At 40.2% G+C, this 20,280-nt stretch overlaps 1 protein-coding gene across 1 annotated transcript; it reads right to left on the bottom strand.

The window, feature by feature from the left end:
• Positions 1 to 219: 219 nt before the first annotated feature.
• Positions 220 to 18,827, bottom strand: cunh1orf53 (chromosome unknown C1orf53 homolog). The gene is made up of 4 exons (XM_007887326.2): positions 18,458 to 18,827; positions 5,691 to 5,962; positions 1,384 to 1,485; positions 220 to 506 (listed from the first exon to the last, which is right to left on the bottom strand). The coding sequence occupies exons 1-4, from the start codon at positions 18,825 to 18,827 to the stop codon at positions 435 to 437; spliced, it is 816 nt and encodes a 271-aa protein (XP_007885517.2). The 3' UTR covers positions 220 to 434.
• Positions 18,828 to 20,280: the final 1,453 nt, after the last annotated feature.

Raw genomic sequence — 20,280 nt, 5'->3', positions numbered from 1 at the left:
TTTCGGTGTTTTATCGCATTAATCTTTATCTCTTGTCCCTGTCTTGAATGACAAACGTGTACTTTTTGTATGCGTTATTGTTATGGCCTGTAAATGGCTCTTTTTATTATTTCAACAAGCAAGCGTTCAGCCACGATTTTGAATATTTCAAACAAAGTTATGCTGTGAAAGAAATAAGTCAAATGTTCTCGAAATGTCAAAGTGCCATTCGGTTTGGAATATTTTATTTCAGAAACACGCCTATCTGCCTTCAACAAAAATGCATCAACACTCAAGTAGTTATCGTTAACTTGATATCGGAAAATGACAGTTTGTAAAACAATGTTTCTTCTGCTTTGATATGACTATTTTCCACCAACTTTCCACATCTTCATCTTGGAACAAACTTATTTTCACTGTTGGTTCTCTTGAAATTGCGCATTTCTGAGTAAAGATCAGACATAAAACATGGCATTGAACCGCTTTCTTTTTGATGGGTCTTTCACGTTGACTTGACCATAAGGACACTGCAAAGAGAATAAATAATTAAATCATTCCTAAATGCTAAGTCCTACCGATGTTAAGGATCCCAAACAGTTATACGTTTTGAAGGTTCTTCGCTTGTAGGAATAAATGTGAGATAAAAGTTCAGTTTTGTTGGCGAGCTGCCTGCAGGCTTAAGAATGTAACCGAAAGACTACATGGAAACAAATGGCATTGATTACTGTTCAGGAAACCGCACTTCCTAAAAGTGTCTCCTCAAGTGCTGAGTTTGATTATGTCCAAAGTGATTGAGGCTATTAGTATAATTTACTGACTTATTTATGTCGGATTCTCTCGGTTTGAAAAATATCCCAATTTAATTTTCACTCACTAATAAAGGAAATCCTATCCAATTTAGTGCTACCAGCTGGAAACGTGTAGAAGCAGGTTATGGAATTATACAGGGAAGCAAGACCCCATTCCCCCCTAAGCACTATTTGAACATTACGATTCTTACCAGACTTTAGTTATGACTTTCATATTTCAATTGTATCAACTGTCAAAATGCAAATGGACGCGAATTGAAATGTTCTGCTTGCATGCAAAATAAATCAAACTTAAAGAGAATCATTCAATCATTTCGACTGGCTCCCAAACTCAGTTGAAACTCATAGAAACGTTCTTGTGTTTGCTCACAATTGAGCTTTATGGAGCTTCCTGAGCAACTGCAGAATTTGTCTGCAGAAGCGTTTTAATATCTGTAACACAAAAATACAATAAAACGCTGATGTACACCCACAGGAATAAACATCACACGTACGATTTATTTGGGAGTTTGAGTCTGGATTTACAAGATCAGGAAAGAGGAAATTCCTGTTGGAAATGGGAGGCGGATGTAAACAAAGAAAGTCTGTTACTCACGTGTCTGCATGCAGAGCCACAGCATTTCCCCCTCTGCAGGTGGGCCAGACGAGTAAATACCAGGTAGCCACTCTCTGGGTCCGCATAGGTCTGCTGGCCAGCCTGTAAAATAACACACAAAGGGGACACATTATTCTGTGAACATGCAATTGCAATCATTGTAGGAGCAGAGAATTCTGATGTTCTGATTTCCTCCACCTTCAGTGCGTGGTGGTGGTTGTTGTTGTTATTGAGCCTCTGGTTGTGAATCGTGTCCCACATTTTATACAACGTTCCTTCCATGAACTTGCTGTTCTTGAACTGTTCAAAAAACGAGTCAGTCACAGTTTAATCCAAAGGGAAGAGGATGATAATAATAATAATAGGATATACGTTTCTTTAGGCTTCAAAACATTTGCCCAGAGAAAAAAACTGTGCACACTTATCAGACAGATGGAAAGGATTGGTTTGTGTTTGCCATGTTGTGATTTCTGCAGGTTGTACTCATGTCCAGTGAAACATTATCCCAAGGTAATGCTCAGATTCAGCACTTTCAGGGGTGAAGACTGGGGAAGTGTTGTGTGCAATGCTTGCAACAGACATCTTTGGGCAAATCAGTAGCTCTTTAATTAACGACGTGATGCAGTTAGTGTGTGTTGCATTGGTGTGGAAAACGTGGCATGTTCACTGGATTCATTGTCAGGCGGTTAGTTTGACGAGGTGCTGTGAACCATTCTTCGTCTCTGGAGTGTTACAAAGATTATGTGGCCAGGTTAAGGAGTTACAGCCTGACATTGATTCTCACAAAATCAATGCCAAATGATCCTGAATCACTTCAGATTTTGGATTTTGGTGTTGCGTTGCAATCCCTCAATCAGCGGATAATTATTCAAACCTTCCGGCCTTAAAGATAACAGTTAAATGCAAATAGCTCTAATACCCATCCATCCAAAGCATCGCCCAGTTCACCCCTATATACATCAAAACACAAATTAGTTGAAAGTAGTGTCCATTTAGGTGGTTCACCTGATACCATATATTTACTCACCTTTTATTCAGAAAAAAGACCTATATTGGATGGGCAATTACTTTAATCTTAAAGGAGTTGTATTATTTCAGTGAGCAAAGCTTGACATTTGAGAGATGCTTCAGATCCGATCAAGGCTCCAGCAATTGGAGAATTCAACGTTTGCCTACAAAAACACAGTCACTACACTATACAGTGAATCCTTTGAATCTCTGTCCTGTTGACATGAGAGGTGCTATGTCAAATGCAATAATTATTATCATAAAGTGCATCAAGTTGGCCTCTCCTGCAACTCTTATATATATGATTTAAGTTACATTTCGAATGTGGAGTGTTAGCTGACCATTTGATTCAAACAAAAAGCCTTTGCTCAGTCCAAGCCTATCAGGCCGAACTTTAATCAACCAATCATACCAAACTAGCTTTGTACTGGGTTTTCACCATATCCTCTGATCTTTCGCTTTCTGACCCTGAACTACTGGTCCTCAGCAGGGGTCTAAGCTTCACTGCCGTCACCTCAATTACTTCAAAGCTCGACATAATGTTGAAGGTTTCTTCTTCCCCACTTAGCTCCACACTTTTTTCTTCAGTCAGGAGGATCCCATGATGATTCTGACTACTTCTATGGTCATCTGATTTTCTACTTCCCATGAACCTTGTTCTCTGTCCTTTTGTTTTTAAAAAATGGGAATTGCTTTCACATTCTTGGCTCATTTATCCACCATTCTTGACCCTTTCTAATGTATCCTCTTCTGCATACTTATCCTTTAATTTCCTTCATTCCAACCCCTCCATTGGCGTTAACCTACCAATAAGGATGGCAATAATAATAAATAATAATAATAATCTTTGCATTTGATATGGTGCCTTACCACATCATTGAAACATCTCAAAGCGTTTCACAGAATATGTTATAAAATGGATTGACTGTGTATTTTGTGGGCGAAACGTGGCAGGCAATTGAACACAGCAGTTTCCCACAAACAGTTGTGGATTGAGTGACCAAATGTTTTTTTTGGAGGGATTATTATCCCTGGGAAGCATCTGCCAATCAACTAGCAACCGGGTTGCTATTTTCTGCTAGGTAAATAGAGACGCATGGAGTTAGGAAGCGAGAGTACTGGGTGGCGTAAGGAAACTTGCCTAATGTTTGGCCCCGCACGGAAATCAAACCTGGGTCCTTTCGATTGCGAGGCAAGCACACTAATTACTACCCTACGGGACTCCACATTTTTAACTTATAAACACCCAAAAATATATTTTTTTCGAAAGGAAAGCAACATTCTAAACACAAGCAAATGATTTCAAATGCAATTTTGATCTTCAAATTTAATTCAGATTAAAGCAGACAATGGGTAATGCAGTATGGTTGAAGCCTTTCCTGTCGTTTGAAACTTTAAAGTTAGGTGAGTTGGATTTTTTAAAAAGGGGCGTTAAATCTCATTTCAGTAAACACAACAATTTAAAAATAATAGCAATGTAACATTGGTGCTAAAAACAGCAATTTTCCACAAACTAAGCATTCATCAAGGAATTCAATATTTTCCATGCTCCTTGGAGACCATTTTTCCGGTATGATTTGTATTTGCCTCGTTCAGTGCAGCTGAATTAGTTGATTATTTATAGAACAATCGCAATGGACTAATTGGACTAATTGTAATTGCAATTAGTTTGACCAATTATTCTTTGGTTGTTCTTATAATGTGGCCTCTTAGATTGAGAGGTTTCGAAGGTGACACAAACATGGGTGTCACTTGTTATTGTTTGTACTACATGTATAACAGATCCCCTTGCAAGTATTGATACTTACATGCTATGCAGCTCCAACAGGCAGATTTTAGTTGTTTTCTGTGTAAGCTAAGTTTAAGTGCAATATTAATAATGATGACTAGCTAAAGAATGCAAGGATTATTATTATTATTATTAGTGAACATGTTTTTATAAAACAGAAATGTTATTACAAAAATATTGTTATAAAATAAGTTATGCTGGTATATTAGCAAACTTGGTATATTTTCGCCCTCAAAATACACAGTCAAATCCACTTTACAGTAATATAATAATCCTTACATTTGATATAGCACCTTATCACGTCTTTGAGATGTCTCAAAGTGCTTCACAGGATAAACTGTAAAGTGTAGTGACTGTGTGTTTGTGGGCAAAACGCAAAAGCCAATTGAGCACAGTAACGTCCCCACAAACATTCATGGATTGAGTGATTACATTATTATTATTTTGAAGGCAATCAAAAGCGATCTGCCAATCGACTAACAAGCGGGTTCTTACTTTTCTGTTAGGTGAACAGAGGCGTATGTGTGGAGTAAGGAAACATGCCAAAGGTTTCACCCTGCTCGGGAATCAAACCCATGTCCTCTTGCTTGCGAGGTGAGTGCTCTAACCACTAAGCTACAGGACTCCACTAGATATTACAGTATATTCTGTGAAGCACTTTGAAACAACTCAATGACATGATAAGGAGCTATATCAAATCCAAGGATTATTATTAATTATTATAAACTACTTAAAATGCAAAAAAAAGGGAAATCCCTTCAGGCATTTTGATAATTTTAAAAAAAGCAGCGTTCTTGAACGCATACCAAATTCTATAAACCTATGATTTTTGACCCATAATGCCGTCTTTGATGGAATGCAACTAGTCGAATAAATAATTACTGTACAGCGAGAAGTGAGCGGATAACATTTCGCCCACAAAATATACAGTCAAATCACTTTACCTCGTACTCTGCAATGCGCTTTGAGACGTCTAGAAGATGTGATAAGGAGCTTTACCAAATGCAGGAACTGCTATTGTTATAACATTATAACGTGGAGTCCTGTAGCTCAGTGGTGAGAGCACTCGCTTTGCAAGTGAGAAACCTGCGTTCAATTCCAGGCAGGTCAGGGCGAAACCTTGGGCAAGTTTCCTTACTCCACACGCCTAGTAATAATCCCTCCAAAAAAACAAAACAATAATAAAAATTAGTCACTTTCAATCCATGACTGTTCGTGGGGACGCTGCTGTGCGCAATTAGGCTGCCGCGTTCGCCCACAAATATACAGTCGATTCACTTTGCGGTATATTCTGTGAAGCGCTTTGGGACGTCTGGAAGTCGTGAAAAGCGCTATATCAAATGCAAGGATTATTATTATTATTATTATTATTCCTTGCATTTGACAATAGGGAAGGCCTCTTCCCCCCCCCCCCCCCCTCCCCCACAGGGAACAAGTCTCACATGGGCTCTAAAATCCAGTGGCACTGCTGTGTGTGTGTGGTGTGTGTGTACCCCTGGCAGTGACTCACCTCGCAGCCTGTGCTGACTGTGCAGACTCCCTGCGCTCCTGCTCCCCGGCACCAGCATCTCCTGCGCATTCCTTGTTCGCATGAGCGCTGCCTCCAGTGCCCTTCGCACACACGTACCTGATGCCCCCGCAGCAGATCGAGCGAAGGGGTAACCAGGTGCACAGGGTTTTGATGGCACTCCCGTTGCATTGTCGCCTTTGCCCACCCGCAGCTATTTTGCCGAACAAGTTGGGAGTGAGAGCTGGGAGGGTTCATTACTGGGGAAAGACCACCTGGAAAAAGTTCACAGCGTTGCATTTGCACCAATCGGGCAAAGGAGAAAGACTGGGGAACTTGACCCCAGGAACTCTCTGACTGCAGTTGTCATTGAGTGGGTCACTTGGTGTGTTTCAGACACTTGAACAGCGACGCGCAAAAGTTCTGGTGGTATTGCAAGTGTCCCTTCCTCTCTCTCTCTCTCTCTCTCTCACACACACACACACACCCACACACTCACACTCACAAATCATATTGAAAAAAGGAAACTGTTCACATGTTGTAACTTGCGGGGAGACATCAGTTGGATGGATTTTTTAAAGACAGTAAAACTCGCAGAAGACTGATCTGTATAAATTGTACGATCGCCTAAGTCGTACGGTCGTACAGACTTGGGCAGTCGTATAAGTCGTACATCTGCCCACTTCCTGTTCAAGAATTTATATTCTATACACGTTTCACATCACTCATACTTTGCACAAATCGTATTAAATATATGCTTCCAACTGAGAGCGACTTACAAAATTAGACTGAAGGTCTTCAGTCATGATCCAAAAGAAAGAAAGGAGGGGGCAAGGCGGAGGGATTAGGGGAGAGAGTTTCAATGCTTCAGGGGGAAAGCGCTGCTGCCGATGGTGGAGCAGAGGGGATAAGGGACAAGCAGGAGGCCAGAGCCAACTGGGCACAATTGAATTCTGCTGGACACAAGAATTTATTGGGCAAATACAGCAGTGGACACAAGGAATACTATTTCTTGCTATGATCTAGTCCCCAGAGACATCCCCAAAGCTCATTCATCATCATGTTGACCACACTCATCACCATACTGACCACAATTATCAACATGCACTTATCAGCAAAGATTGTGCAACTTTGAGTCTTTCTTAAAAGACACATTTAAATATAATCAAAATAAGATTGATTAGTTGTGAACTGATTCAAGCTTACAGTAGCTTCCCAATTTCTCTTAATCCTGTCCCTTTCATGTCAGAAATAATTTAGGAAATGGAAATCAAATTGCAATATTGAATTAAAGTGTGCACATTTTTTTGTGAATTATGAGAATATCAACGTCAGCTTTAACATTCAGCATCAGAACAGAAGAAGCACTTGTGTGTAAAATCCTTTTCTCATGCATTATTCTTCAATTGGTGTGAGCTGAAAAAGCATGGAACATGTAACCTAAATCAGATGAAGTGAAAACGATTGTTCTGTAGTTGACAACAAGACAAAAACAGTTCCTCTGGTATCTCTTTTGTGATGGATTGCTCTATCCTGTGAATACATCCAAGAACACATCTGAAAGTGTATATCTTCAAGTCTCCTCCGGTAACTCTAGATCCCTATCCAAGTTTTTGCAAATGAAGTGGGGGTGGGAGGAATTCACCAGCTTGGCTGCAGTTCTGACTGGAATTGTTGAAAGGTTGTTTGTAGAATACAAATATGCCTATCCAGGAAAACTAAGGAATGCATTGATCCAAGGACATTTATGTAATTTGCTGCACACAGGAAAATTATTAGTTACTTCCTGTTATCAGATCAGAAAATTAATAGGATTAAAAAAACAAAGCTAGATTTGCCTTTGACCCAAATGATCAATTTAAAGTGTGCACTTTCCACTCAGAATGATCACAAATGTATTTTTAAAGGCCTAAAACAATTCTAAGACAGCACAATCAGCATTTGAAGTGCTTCATTCACTTAATGCCTGTTTGTGGGATATTGCTGTGTGCAAATTGGCTGCCCCATTTACCTATAAGAGTGCCCCGAGACACTATCCTGCGTGAAGTGCGCTATATAAATGCAAGTTCCAGTTGTAAAATGCACAATCATGACTCTTCGGTGAATCCTGTGAAACTCTTTGAGATGTTTTGATGAGGGTTATTATTATTATACAGTATATCAAATGATGCTCACAATCTCAAATCAATTTTACTGTGAATTTGCTCTGCAGTTACATTGTTATTTGAGGAATCAAAGCGGACAAAGAAAACTGCTTAAATATAATCCGATGTAAACCAGTTTGGGACTGAGGTTCTTTGGACTGATAAGGTAACTGCACTTTGATGATGTGGAATTATAATGGGAAATCTCATTAACTGCGTACATCGTCCAAGTGCGCTAAACATAGGTTGGGTTGAGGCTATGGCTTCTGCTACACAAAGCACATTGTTAAAATGTAGATGTCAAAGCTTGATTATTGTTCTTTTTTATAGCCACCAATTCACTTAAAAAAAAGTTTCTTTCCAGATTCAGTTCAGTGCAATGGGTTATAAAGAGGAAAATATGTCAAAAAGTCTGAAGGCAAGATTGCTAGGTTGTGGTGCAATAATTGGGTAGAAACTGCAGTGTTTGCAAAAGGATTGGTAAAGATTGAATCCAGTCAGCAACCGAATGCACTATCAAACCAACCCTCATGAGGTGCACTGCTACCTCCTTCCTGGTGCAACAGAGCAAAGGTCCCGCAAGTTGGTATGATGCACATTCGGATCACAGCACAATACAAAATTTTCAAGTGCTGTTTTCCTTCAAGGCCTATTTCAAGACCTTTCTCTTTGACCATGCCTTCAGTCATCCTCCCACTTCCACGCCTGTTGCTCTCCGTCCCTCTTGAATCCAGCCTGGATGCAAATCCTTGACTGTCCAGCACCTTGGGACACTCTCCTGAGGTGAAAGGTGCTCTATAAATGCAATTTGTTGTTGTTGTTTGATTTGTGTTACAAATACTTCATTTTGACCCCATTGAAACAAACATTTTCTACCGTACAAATAGAATTATTGCCAAGAAAGATAATCCAGATTTTTTTCTATCCTCTGGACAACTTGGTGAGTGTCCCTGTTTCCTTCAATCAGCTGGAGGCAACACAAAGGAAACAAAGTTTTCTTAAAACTTGAAAAAGAGAAAGTTGCAATTAGGAAAGAGCAGATGGCTGTTACCTCATCCTTCTATTGCAGCCAAGGTATAAGAATAGATGTTCAGAGCCACAGTTAGACACACCGTGGAGACACTTTTTGGTGATGCCATGTAACACACAACATGCAATATCTTCTCAAAGACACCATCTGAGTTTGCTTCTGAAGTAATATTTTGGAGGCAGACCTGAAGTTACAACTGTTTCATTGAAAGTGAGAACTGAACAAGTACTTTACTGTCCTCATGGCAAGGTTATTCAAAAAGAAGAATAAAGACTTGTTGGTGTGCAAGGACAGCAGCTGCACGGATTGGCCTGCATCATAAACAGACAAAAATAATCAGTGTTGAAATAGAAGGCAGATTGACTCTCTTAAGAAGGTACAACATATTCCGTGTAATGTTTACTTTATCACCAGAGTGGCTCATTGTTTGCTGTGTTTCTGTGCTGCTTTGACTATACAAGTTGAATGTATAAGAAGAGTTTTTCCCTGTGTCCTGACCAACAATCCCAGAGAAAATTGGACATTTATTTCATGCCTGTTTATGCGACATTGCTATGTGCAAATTAGCTCCTGCGTTTGTATACAAAATACAGTCACTACACTTTATTGTAAAATTCTGTGAAGCGCTTTGAGACAGTTTCTATGTATCAAATGTAAGGATTATTAAGTTATACCATTCATGTTATGATGAGTTGATCACAGATGCATACAATTGTGCCACTATAATTCTGAAACTTAGTTTTTTTATTGGTGCACTTTTGACTAAGTTGTTAGCTGTACTAGTATAAAGTCTCAAAGAAGAGGTTAAGTAAAGTAGTATGTTGGCAGTGTGTTGCATTAAGTCCTTGGTGATTCCAAGTTGAGCTGATGGTTAATTGATAACACTAATAAGCTGCAACATCAGTAAGAGCCGCTGGCTATGACTTGTTGATGGATGTTTAAGTTGATTTCATGTAAGCATGCATAAAGAGTCAAGAACTCCAATTTTGCCATAAATTAGCTCATTCTGGACATGATTTCTAAACCAACTTTTCCATGTGAAGCCTAGTGGCGCATTAAATTAGCAATTTGCTACAAAATGTTACACTGGTGAAACCCCAGAAAAGTAAATTCTGTTGAGAATGGGATTTATTGTATTTAATTGTAGTTGGAAGAAACTTCAACTGGAATCTGATTAATTGAGAAGCCAAATTACAACAACAACAACTTGCATTTATATAGCGCACTTCATGCAGGACAGTGTCCCGGAGACTTGACAGTGATGGAATCTGATGCCGAGCCAGGGGGAGAGGGAAGGAGGAGGTGACTCGAAGCACGATCAAAAGGAAGGTCTTTAGGCAAGACTTGAAGGTGGGGAGGGAGGGGACAAGGTAAAGGGTTTGAAGGAAAGAGTTCCAGAATTTCGGGTGTAGAGGCTGAAGGCACGGCCATCGATGGTGGAGCGAAGGGGACGGGGGACAAGCTGGAGGCCGGAGCCAACTGACCTGAGGCAGCGGGTGGTGAAATAGGGGGTAAGCCTAATAATAATCCCTCCAAAAACAAAAACAATAATAAATTGGTCATTTTCAAACTACGACTGTTTGTGGGACATTGCTGTGCGCAATTGGCTGCCGCGTTTGCCCACAAATATACAGTCAATTCACTTTACAGTGTGTTCTGTGAAGCGCTTTGGGACGTCCTCCCGAAGTGAAAATCGCTATGTCAAATGAAAGGATTATTATTATTATTATAAGCAGATCGGACAGGTAGGGAGGTGTGAAGACAAGAAGGGATATGAAAACGAGTGAGAGGATCTTGAAATTGATCTGTTCGGTAATTGGGAGCCTGGCAAGGACTGGTGTAATTGGGGTACGGAGTTTTGTATGGGTGAGTATTTGGCCAGTGGAGACCAGGACTAATTTAATTTTGTGTATGGTAAAGCTGAGAAGGGCATTGGAATAGTCGAGCCGGGAAGTGCTGAAGGCACGGTTGAGGGTTTCGGCTGCGTTGGTTGTGAAGTACAGGCGGAGGTGGGCAATGTGACAGAGGTGGAAAAATGCGGTCCTGGTCAGGGAACAGATGTGGGTAGAAAGGAAAGGTGGCAATCGAATCTGACACCTAAGTTGTGCACGCAATAGTCTGAGGGAGAGCCCAGGAAGGTTAAAAAGTTCAGACCTGCAGGAAAGAAGACGTTGACAGGAACGAAAGAGTATGGCTTCCATCTTGCTGAAATTCAGCTGCAGGAAATTTGTGCTTATCCAGGCCTTGATGTCCACCAAACAAGCCAAATAACCAAGAAGGCTCCAAATGAATTGTCTTTGGATAAATTGCAAGACCCCGAGATTGGTCTGGATGAAGAAGGCCCTTGGGTGTATCCAATCTCATCTCTCCAGAGCACCCACCCTACCATCACTGCATCAATCTACTTTTTAAATGAGTAGTCCTGGCCCCTACCAACTTTCCTGGCAACCTGTTCCAGGTTGATTGTCTTGTGCATAAAGAAACATTTCCTGGTGTTCCTCACATTGTTTTGATATAGTGAGTGACGAGCAAACTAACACCCCTTAGGTCTTTTTCATCTTCCTCTTTGGCATGTTCAATCCCATCCATGGAACACTTTTGTTTCCTATTGTTGAATTCTATATGTAGTCCCTTGCATTTATCATTAACGTATCAAACTTCATTTGCCAATTATCAGCCCATGTGCATACCCTATCAAACTCTGTAGAACCTTTGCTGCCTCCCTTGATTCCACTGTTCTCACCAACTTGGTGTTGTCTGCAAATTCAACTATCTCACACGGGGTCTGCGAATCCAGGTCATTAATATATATGAGGAACAGGATAAACCAAGGTCCCATCAGGTTTTTCTAGTTCCCATTATAGCACTATTTGAAAAAAGAAGGGAGTTTCTCCCACTATTCTGGCCAATAATTCTCCAGCATTTGGATTCTGCTGTTCTCACAAGTTCACCTACCAGCAGGAGTCTCTGGATAGCAAACTGAAATGGGATCCCTAACCATTTTTTTCTAATCCATGGCTTTATGATGTTAAATGCAGTTGCTCAGCTTAAAATAATAAAATTCAAATTGATCTGCTTTGGTAAAGGCAAAATTGGACTTTACTCTGCTCGTTTAGTGGAAGCAGAAGTATGTAAGTTATTTACCACTTAACCTACTGTGGTCTCCTTGATATAAGGACCATCTGGGATTTTGTTTTGATAAGATGAATTGTGTCCAAGCAAATGTGTTATAGCATTCATATTACCAGTTGTGAAAAATTGATGTGACATCAATACTGTGGTAAGTTAGGTGCTGAGAAACATCAATACCTTCATTACATTTCACCATTATTATCGTGTTGACTACAAATTTTAGAATGGATAAAAACATCCACAGATTTAGATTTAGTCAGACACTGTGCAGCAAGTAGTTTAATGCATGCAGTTACTAGGTCATATTGTGGTTCATGAAATATTATTATATATTTGGCTAATATTCCTATGACATATTAGAATAGCTATGCACACTTCAATGCACTGTTTTAAAATGGCAGATCAGTGGTGTGTGTAAAACGTCAATTCTCCTGGCTGCTCCATACATACAAGATAACTGAACACATCCATATGTTCCCCTATGACATGTTTTCATAATAGTTTAAATGGAGGTTGGGGGGCACTGTTTTGCTAACTAGTGATGGATGAGGAGGTCAATGGGGAGGAAAGGAATGTAAGAAGAGGGGGAGGAGAGAGAGACTTGTGTGCCAGAAAGAATGACAAAACCAGTTGAAAGAAATTGACAGAGCACAGCGAGAATAACAAATGGGAAGCATTGGTTTATTAAAAAAAGTTTAAGGATGTTTTGCAGTAAATCCTTATTGTTTTACTGTCATTGTAATAATAACAATAATCGTAGCATTTGATAAAGTGCCTTATCATGTCGTTGAGACAACTCAAAGTGCTTCACTGAATATATTGTAAAGTAAATTCACTGTGCATTTTGTGGGCGTAACATATCACTTTCATAGAGGGTCTTTTTCTGCATTTATTTCAAAAATATTTTCAACATGTTTTTACTGATTTTTCTCTCCAATTTTCACCATGCCCCCCCTCCCTTGATAACATTTGACTTCTTATTTTCTTCTTCTGCCAGTACTCAGTTTCACGGGTACAGGTTTACCTTTGTACCTTGTAAATGGGGCCATTTGTCACATGGGAGTCTTGACAGTTTGTAGACTGTCTAACTGGGTGTGGGGGGATATCACAGCCAAGCCCAATCTTGTCTTCATTGCTCATTCGGTACCAACACAATGTGCATCTCCAACGGGGACTGAGAGATAACAATGTGATAGGGGGGAGAAAGAAGAAGAACTGGGGCTGATTATCCTCTACCTAACCAAGGATACTGCAGCCAATTGCATTATGCTTATAGCTATGCTGGCTGATAGAAGATAACTCAGAAAATACCAGTGACTAAATCTTTGATTTACCCAGTCTGTACTGCTCAGCTGCTCACCTTGCTCAAAGGGTAGATCATTTCAGTAGTTTTTGCAAATTGTATTCTGATTCAGTCTATAAAATTTAATCCAGTGTCTCGGCACTCTGATCTTTCTGCCCTCAGCACTTCTCGGCCGAGAACCTTTTACTGCATCGCTCTATCGGAAATGTAAAAATGCTTTGTCATCAGATCTATAAGTTGAGTGTTTAAATGCAGTTGTAATTTGCACTGGTGCCAACAATTTCCTTTGTCTGTTTCCTGAAAACTGATTATCTTCCACTCCACTTGTCTCCTTCCCCATTTTCAAATTGAGCAATTTAAGATAACTTTTAAAAAAGACTGCTTATATTTCTATATCTTATAGTGGAAAATCAGTGTAAAAATATATTGCTATTTTTATTGGACTATTTGAAGACATTGCTTCTGCAGCAGATTGAACATGGAAGGCCAGAAAGTCGGATTATTGCTTTGGCATAAACTTTTTAACTATACAGATGGCATTAATTGTAAATAATTAAATGAATGTGTTAAAGTTTCCAGTATCAGTGTTAACTAATGACGACATGGATTATTTTGAAAGGGAACATGCAATACATTTAGAACTTCAAAAAATTAAATGGTACCTTTTATGGAAGGTGAGCCCTTGGTCTATGTTAAGTTTTTGAGATTTATAAATTGTATATAGCCACAGGAAACTGTAATGAGAGCGAATACCTCAACCCATTAACTTTGGTAGTTGCTGAGAGACAGAAAAACTCCAGGGATTTGCACTGAGCTACTGTACAAAGCAGAGGCCAAAGCAGTTTTCTTATCAACCTGTGATTGCGCCAAACAGCTGTGATTTAAGATTAGGTATAAACCTAATGGTGATCACAGGGGTCATAATTCTCCCCATACCCCACCCCCACCTCCATAAAAATTATGGCCAAGCGCAACTCTTCCCTCAAGAGTTAATTGAGTCCCTTCCTCCCTACAACCACGAGACTGTTTGTAACTTCCCATTCACAGAAATCTAACTTCCCTCCCAAAGCAAACCTTCCCATTGTAGCTTCTACAATTTTGGTCTTTGTTCCTGGGTACCTCAAACAACAGATCTGTAGAATATTGGTCTTTGTCACTGGTTACACTCTGTTGTTATATCATATATTGCACAAGCATACAAATTTCAATCTAACTGATGAATTTAATAATTCAAATAGTTAAGGTATGAAGATGATGCCTTCTTGTTTCACAAGAGAGGTTCACTGATAAAGGCCCTTCTGATAATTTGATGTCATCCTTTCACAATACTATTCCATCTGTCTTGTCATGACTGCATCAAGCTAATTCTTAAATGAGTCGAGTTTCCTGGTCTTAACCAACCTTCCTGGTAATCCATTCCAGCTGTTAATTACGTGCTCTGAAAAGAAATGCTTGCTGGAGTCTGAGCTAACCTTACACTTTACAGCTCATTTTCTCTATCCCTTTAAACATCTTATATATCTTATGTATATAAGAACATAAGAATTAGGAGCAGGAGTAGGCTATTCGGCCCTTCGTGCCTGCTCCGCCATTCAATAAGATCATGGCTGATCTTCTCACCTAACTCTGATTACCTGCCCTATCCCCATATCCCCTAATCCCTCTATTTTTCAAGAATCTATCAGTCTCAGCCTTGAAAATGTTCAAGGACTGAGCATCTACAGCCTTCTGGGGTAGTGAATTCCATAAGTTCACTACCCTCTGAGTGAAGAAATGTTTCCTCAACTCTGTTCTAAGAGGCTGACCCTTAATTTTAAGACTGTGACCCCTGGTTATAGATTCTCCTACCAGGGGAAACAGTCCCTCTGTGTCTACTTTATCCAGCCCTTTAAGAATCTTATAAGTTTCAATAAGATCCCCCCTAATTCTTCTGTACTCTAGAGAATACAGCCCAAGTTTATTCAGCCTATCCTCATAGGTCAGTCCCCTCATCCCAGGAACTAACCGAGTGAATCTACGCTGCACCCCCTCTCGGGCAAGTATGTCCTTTTTTAAATAAGGAGACCAAAACTGCACACAATACTCTAGGTGCGGTCTCACCAAAGCCCTATACAGTTGCAGCAAGACTTCCCTACTCTTATATTCTAAACCTTTTGCAATGAACGCTAACATGCCGTTCGCCTTCTTAGTTGCTTGCTGCACCTGCAAACTAACTTTTTGGGACTGGTGTACAAGGACACCCAAATCCCTTTGAATACTAACACTATCTAACTTCTCCCCTTCCAGAAAATAATCTGTTCTTTTATTCTTGCTACCAAGGTGAATAATTTCACACTTGCTAACATTGAATTCCATCTGCCACCTACTTGCCCACTCCCCTCGCCTATCTATATCTTGTTGCAATCTTTTTGCATCATCCTGAGAGCTCACTCTGCTACCTAGTTTAGTATCATCCGCGAATTTAGACACATTACATTCAATGTCCTCGTCCAGATCATTGATGTAAATGGTAAATAGCTGAGGCCCAAGCACTGATCCTTGTGGCACTCCACTAGTTACATCCTGCCAATTCGAGAATGATCCGTTTATCACTACTCTCTGCTTTCTACCCGATAGCCACTCTTCTATCCATGTTAATATTTTCCCATTAATCCCGTGGGCCTTGATCTTGAGTAACAGCCTTTTGTGTGGCACCTTGTCAAATGCCTTCCTAAAATCCAAATATACCACATCTACTGGTTCCCCCTTATCCAACCTGCTGGATACATCCTCAAAAAATTCTAAAAGGTTAGTCAAGCATGACTTCCCTTTTGTAAAGCCATGTTGACTCTGCCTAATCTTTTTATGGTCTTCCAGGTATCCCATAACTACGTCTTTTATTAAGGACTCAAGAATTTTCCCTACAACTGACGTCAAACTAACTGGTCTATAGTTTTCCCTATTTTCTCTCCCACCCTTCTTAAATAGTGGAGTTACGTTTGCAATCTTCCAATCAATGGGAACTTTTCCAGTATCCACAGACTTTTGGAAGATTATAGACATGCCATCCACTATCTCAGTAGCCACCTCCTTTAAAACTCTCGGATGCAGGCCATCCGGTCCAGGGGATTTATCGGTTTTAAGACCCGACAATTTACCTAGAACCATCTCTTTACTAATGTTAATCTCCCTAAGTTGCTCGCTAACATTGTCTTCTTGGTCCTCTATTTTTGGTATGTTTCCAGTGTCTTCTACGGTGAAGACTGTAGAAAAATACTTGTTTAATGACTCTGCCATGTCTTTGTCCCCTATTATAATTCCTCCGGTCTCTGCCTGTAATGGACCCACATTCACCCTCGCTAGCCTTTTCCTCTTTATATATTTGTAAAAACTCTTGGAGTCTGTTTTTATGTTCTTTGCTAGTTTGCCCTCGTAATCTATTTTCTCCCTCTTGATCAATTTTTTGGTCCTCCTCTGTTGTTCCCTAAAGTTCTCCCAATCCTCGGGTTTACTACTCATCTTCGCTGTTTTATAGGCTTTTTCTTTTGATTTGATACTTTCCCTAACTGCTCTAGTTAGCCATGGCTGCACCACCTTTCCCATGGCATTCTTATTCCTCAAAGGAATATGTGCTCGTTGGGAATTTTGCACTATCTCCTTGAATGTCTGCCATTGCTGTTCTACCGTCAAATCTTAAAGTTTAGTCTCCCAGTTTATTCTGGCTAAATCCTCTCTCATACCAGCAAAGTTGGCTCGATTTAAATTGAAGACTTTTGCTTCAGACTTTACTTCCCTCTCTAACTTAACGCTAAATTCCATCATATTATGATCGCTTTGCCCTAGAGGAGCCTTAAGTTCCAGTTTGCTGATCAGCACTGTTTCATTACACAAAATGAGGTCTAATATGGCTTGTTCCCTGGTCGGCTCCTCAGCATATTGATCTAGAAAATTATCTCTAATACATTCTATAAACTCCTCTTCTATGTTACCTTTCCCAATTTGGTTGTCCCAGTCTATGTGCAGGTTAAAATCACCCACAATTAGTGTCTTTCCTTTGCTACATGCTCCACTAATCTCTTGATTTATACCTTGAGCGATACTTTGACCACTGTTTGGGGGTCTATAAACTACTCCCACTATAGTTTTCTGCCCCTTGAAGTTACGTATCTCTACCCATACTGACTCTACATCTTGCTTTTCAGATTTAAAATCTTTCCTCTCTACTGTTTTTATCCCATCCTTTATTAGCAGGGCCACTCCCCCTCCTCGTTTACCACATCGCCTATCTTTCCTATATACCACGTAGCCGGGAATATTCAGTTCCCATCCCTGATCACCCTGTAACCATGTCTCGGTGATGGCTACTAGATCATACCGGTTTGTCTCTATTTGTGCAACTAATTCATCTATCTTGTTACGAATGCTTTGTGCATTCAGATATAGCGCCCTTAATTCTGACTTCCGGCTATTAACCCTATTCACCAGCACTCTATCACTGTACTTCCTTTCCCTGCTTGACACACTTTGCTCTTCTCCCTTGTTAATCTGCTCTCTTGCTTTTGTTGATCTCAAGTTTAACTGTGGTGGACTATACTTTACTATGTTTTTACCTCCCCCCCTTAGTAGTTTAAAGCCCTTTCTACCTCCCTATTTATTCGCGTAGCCAGGACATTTGTCCCAGCCCTATTTAGGTGGAGCCCATTCCTTTGGAAAAGCTCCCATCTTCCCCAATACTCGTGCCAGTGGCCCATGAATTGGAATTCCTGCTCTCCGCACCACTCTTTTAGCCAGGCATTCAGATCTATGATCTTCTTTTGCCTGTACCAATTAGCTCCTGGCTCAGGTAACAGTCCCGATATCATCACTTTGGAAGTTCTATTCCTTAGTTTAATTCCCAATTCCCGGAACTCGCTCCTTAACTCGTCCCTACTGGTCCTACCAATGTCATTGGTCCCTATATGTACCATTACGATTGGATCCTCTCCCTCATGCCTCAAATTTATCTCCAGCCCGGCGGTGACATCCTTCACCCTGGCCCCAGGAAAACAACAGAGTCTTCTTGTCTCCCTGCTATGGCTACAGAAAACTGTATCAGTCCTCCCGACTGTCTCATCCCCAATAAGAATTACATTTTTAACCTCCTGCACAGGGGTGTTGGGGTCAGTTTGCCCATCTTCCTCACAGATTTCCTTGTCCACACAGGTTACCAATATTTCATACCTGTCAGACAAGACTAAAGTCTGGGATTCTTCAACTCCTCTCTTTCGGGAACACTTGCCTGCCCGCCTGATTGTCACCCAGTCATGTCCGTCACTGCTACATTCTTCTTCCTTGGGACTCAGGGGAGTGTCCGGCTCCAGGATAAAGCTGTCCAGGAAGTTTTCTCCATCCCTCATGCTGCGCAGCATCTCCACCTGAGACTCCAGCTCAGCTACTCTCAGCTGGAGCTCTCTGATTTCCAGACACTTGTGACAGACAAAGTCGCCCGGACTTAAGGCGCCCTCCATTGACTCCCACATGTGACAGACCTCGCAGTTTACCTGCCACACCATCTTCACAAACTTTATATAGATACAAAGATATATAGCCTGCCCCCACTTCCCCCTCTGCACCTAATTCCCACTCTCACCAAATTCCCTCACACTCTGGCCTCGCCTCACTCCAGACGTAGCTCACTCTCTGCTCGAGTGAGGCTCGCGCAGCTATCTCCTATTTATACTTTCTGGGTGCAAACCGTTTCTGATTTTCTCAGCAGTGATTTGGAATTAACGCCTAATCAAGTGATTAATCAATAAGTTAATTTAATCAATAAGTTATTTGTTATTGGCTAGGCTTAATTGGCTACAGCTGCTCCCTGTAAAGTTACCCCACAAGACCAATGTACCAATGGTATCAGCAATTTTAAATAACACAAGACTTAAAACAACTACAACAACTATTACAAGACTTGAATAACAACAACAACAAATTGGGTTATGTACTCATGATAGCAGTTTTCCCGACACTCACAGCAGCAATTCCCACTCTCACCAAATTCCCTCGCACTCTGGCCTCGTCTCACTCCGGACGTAGCTCCTCACTCTAAGGCCCCAACTGAGACATCTCTATTTCAGACTGAAAAGCCCTAATTTATTATAATCCTTGCATTTGATATAACACCCTTTTGACATTACTCTCTTTATAACTACCCTCCACTTAACCTTATTTTTAGGCTTGATTTCTACTGATATTAGTTTTTATTAAAATATGTCATGGTAAATTTATTTATTCTTTACGGTCACCTCTTGACTTAGTGCCATGACTGAAGACCAGTGGTCATAATTGTACCTCAAACTTTTTTATACCAGTTATATCATAAAGCTATTCTAGCTTCAAGACATAAATCAATGTTACTAAATTCTTTCTGTGTGAACTTAAGAAGCTCACTGAAAAACAGCTCTTGTCCACAGCTGTTAGAAGTTGATTCTGTTTGATATGTAAGTGTGATAGAAATTTGGAGATTAAGAATCATAAAATAAAACTTTAATCTTGCTGTTCTGTTTGATAAATGTCATTTTGCAATTTAAGAAAAACATTAAATGAAAGCACTGCTAATTCAAAGAGGCATTCCCATCTGTTGAAATGCATTGCTGGATACCAAAGCAGTGGGATTCCTCTTGAAGCTAAATTTAGTTTCTTTGACAATATGCACTTACTAGCAAGTGAATAATATAAAAATAATAATCCTTACATTTCACATAGTGACTTATCACGTTATCAAAATGTTTCATTTGGATTGCTGTGGATTGAGTGTGTATTCTGGAGGCAAATATCATGCCTCAAAATTGGTCATGTGAGATACGCATTACTCAGTTCTCTCAAAGAGATATCATTATTAATAACAATAATCCTTCCCATTTAATATAACACCTTTCACATCAGGATGACATCTCTAAATGCTTCACAGGATTTAGTGTAAAGAGTGATGAATGTGCATTTCAGAGATGGTCACAACAGTCAATTTAC

This window comes from Callorhinchus milii, unplaced genomic scaffold (assembly GCF_018977255.1).
Source record: "Callorhinchus milii isolate IMCB2004 unplaced genomic scaffold, IMCB_Cmil_1.0 Scaffold5, whole genome shotgun sequence".
NCBI lineage: Eukaryota > Metazoa > Chordata > Chondrichthyes > Chimaeriformes > Callorhinchidae > Callorhinchus > Callorhinchus milii.
This window is presented reverse-complemented; position numbering and strand designations above follow the sequence as displayed.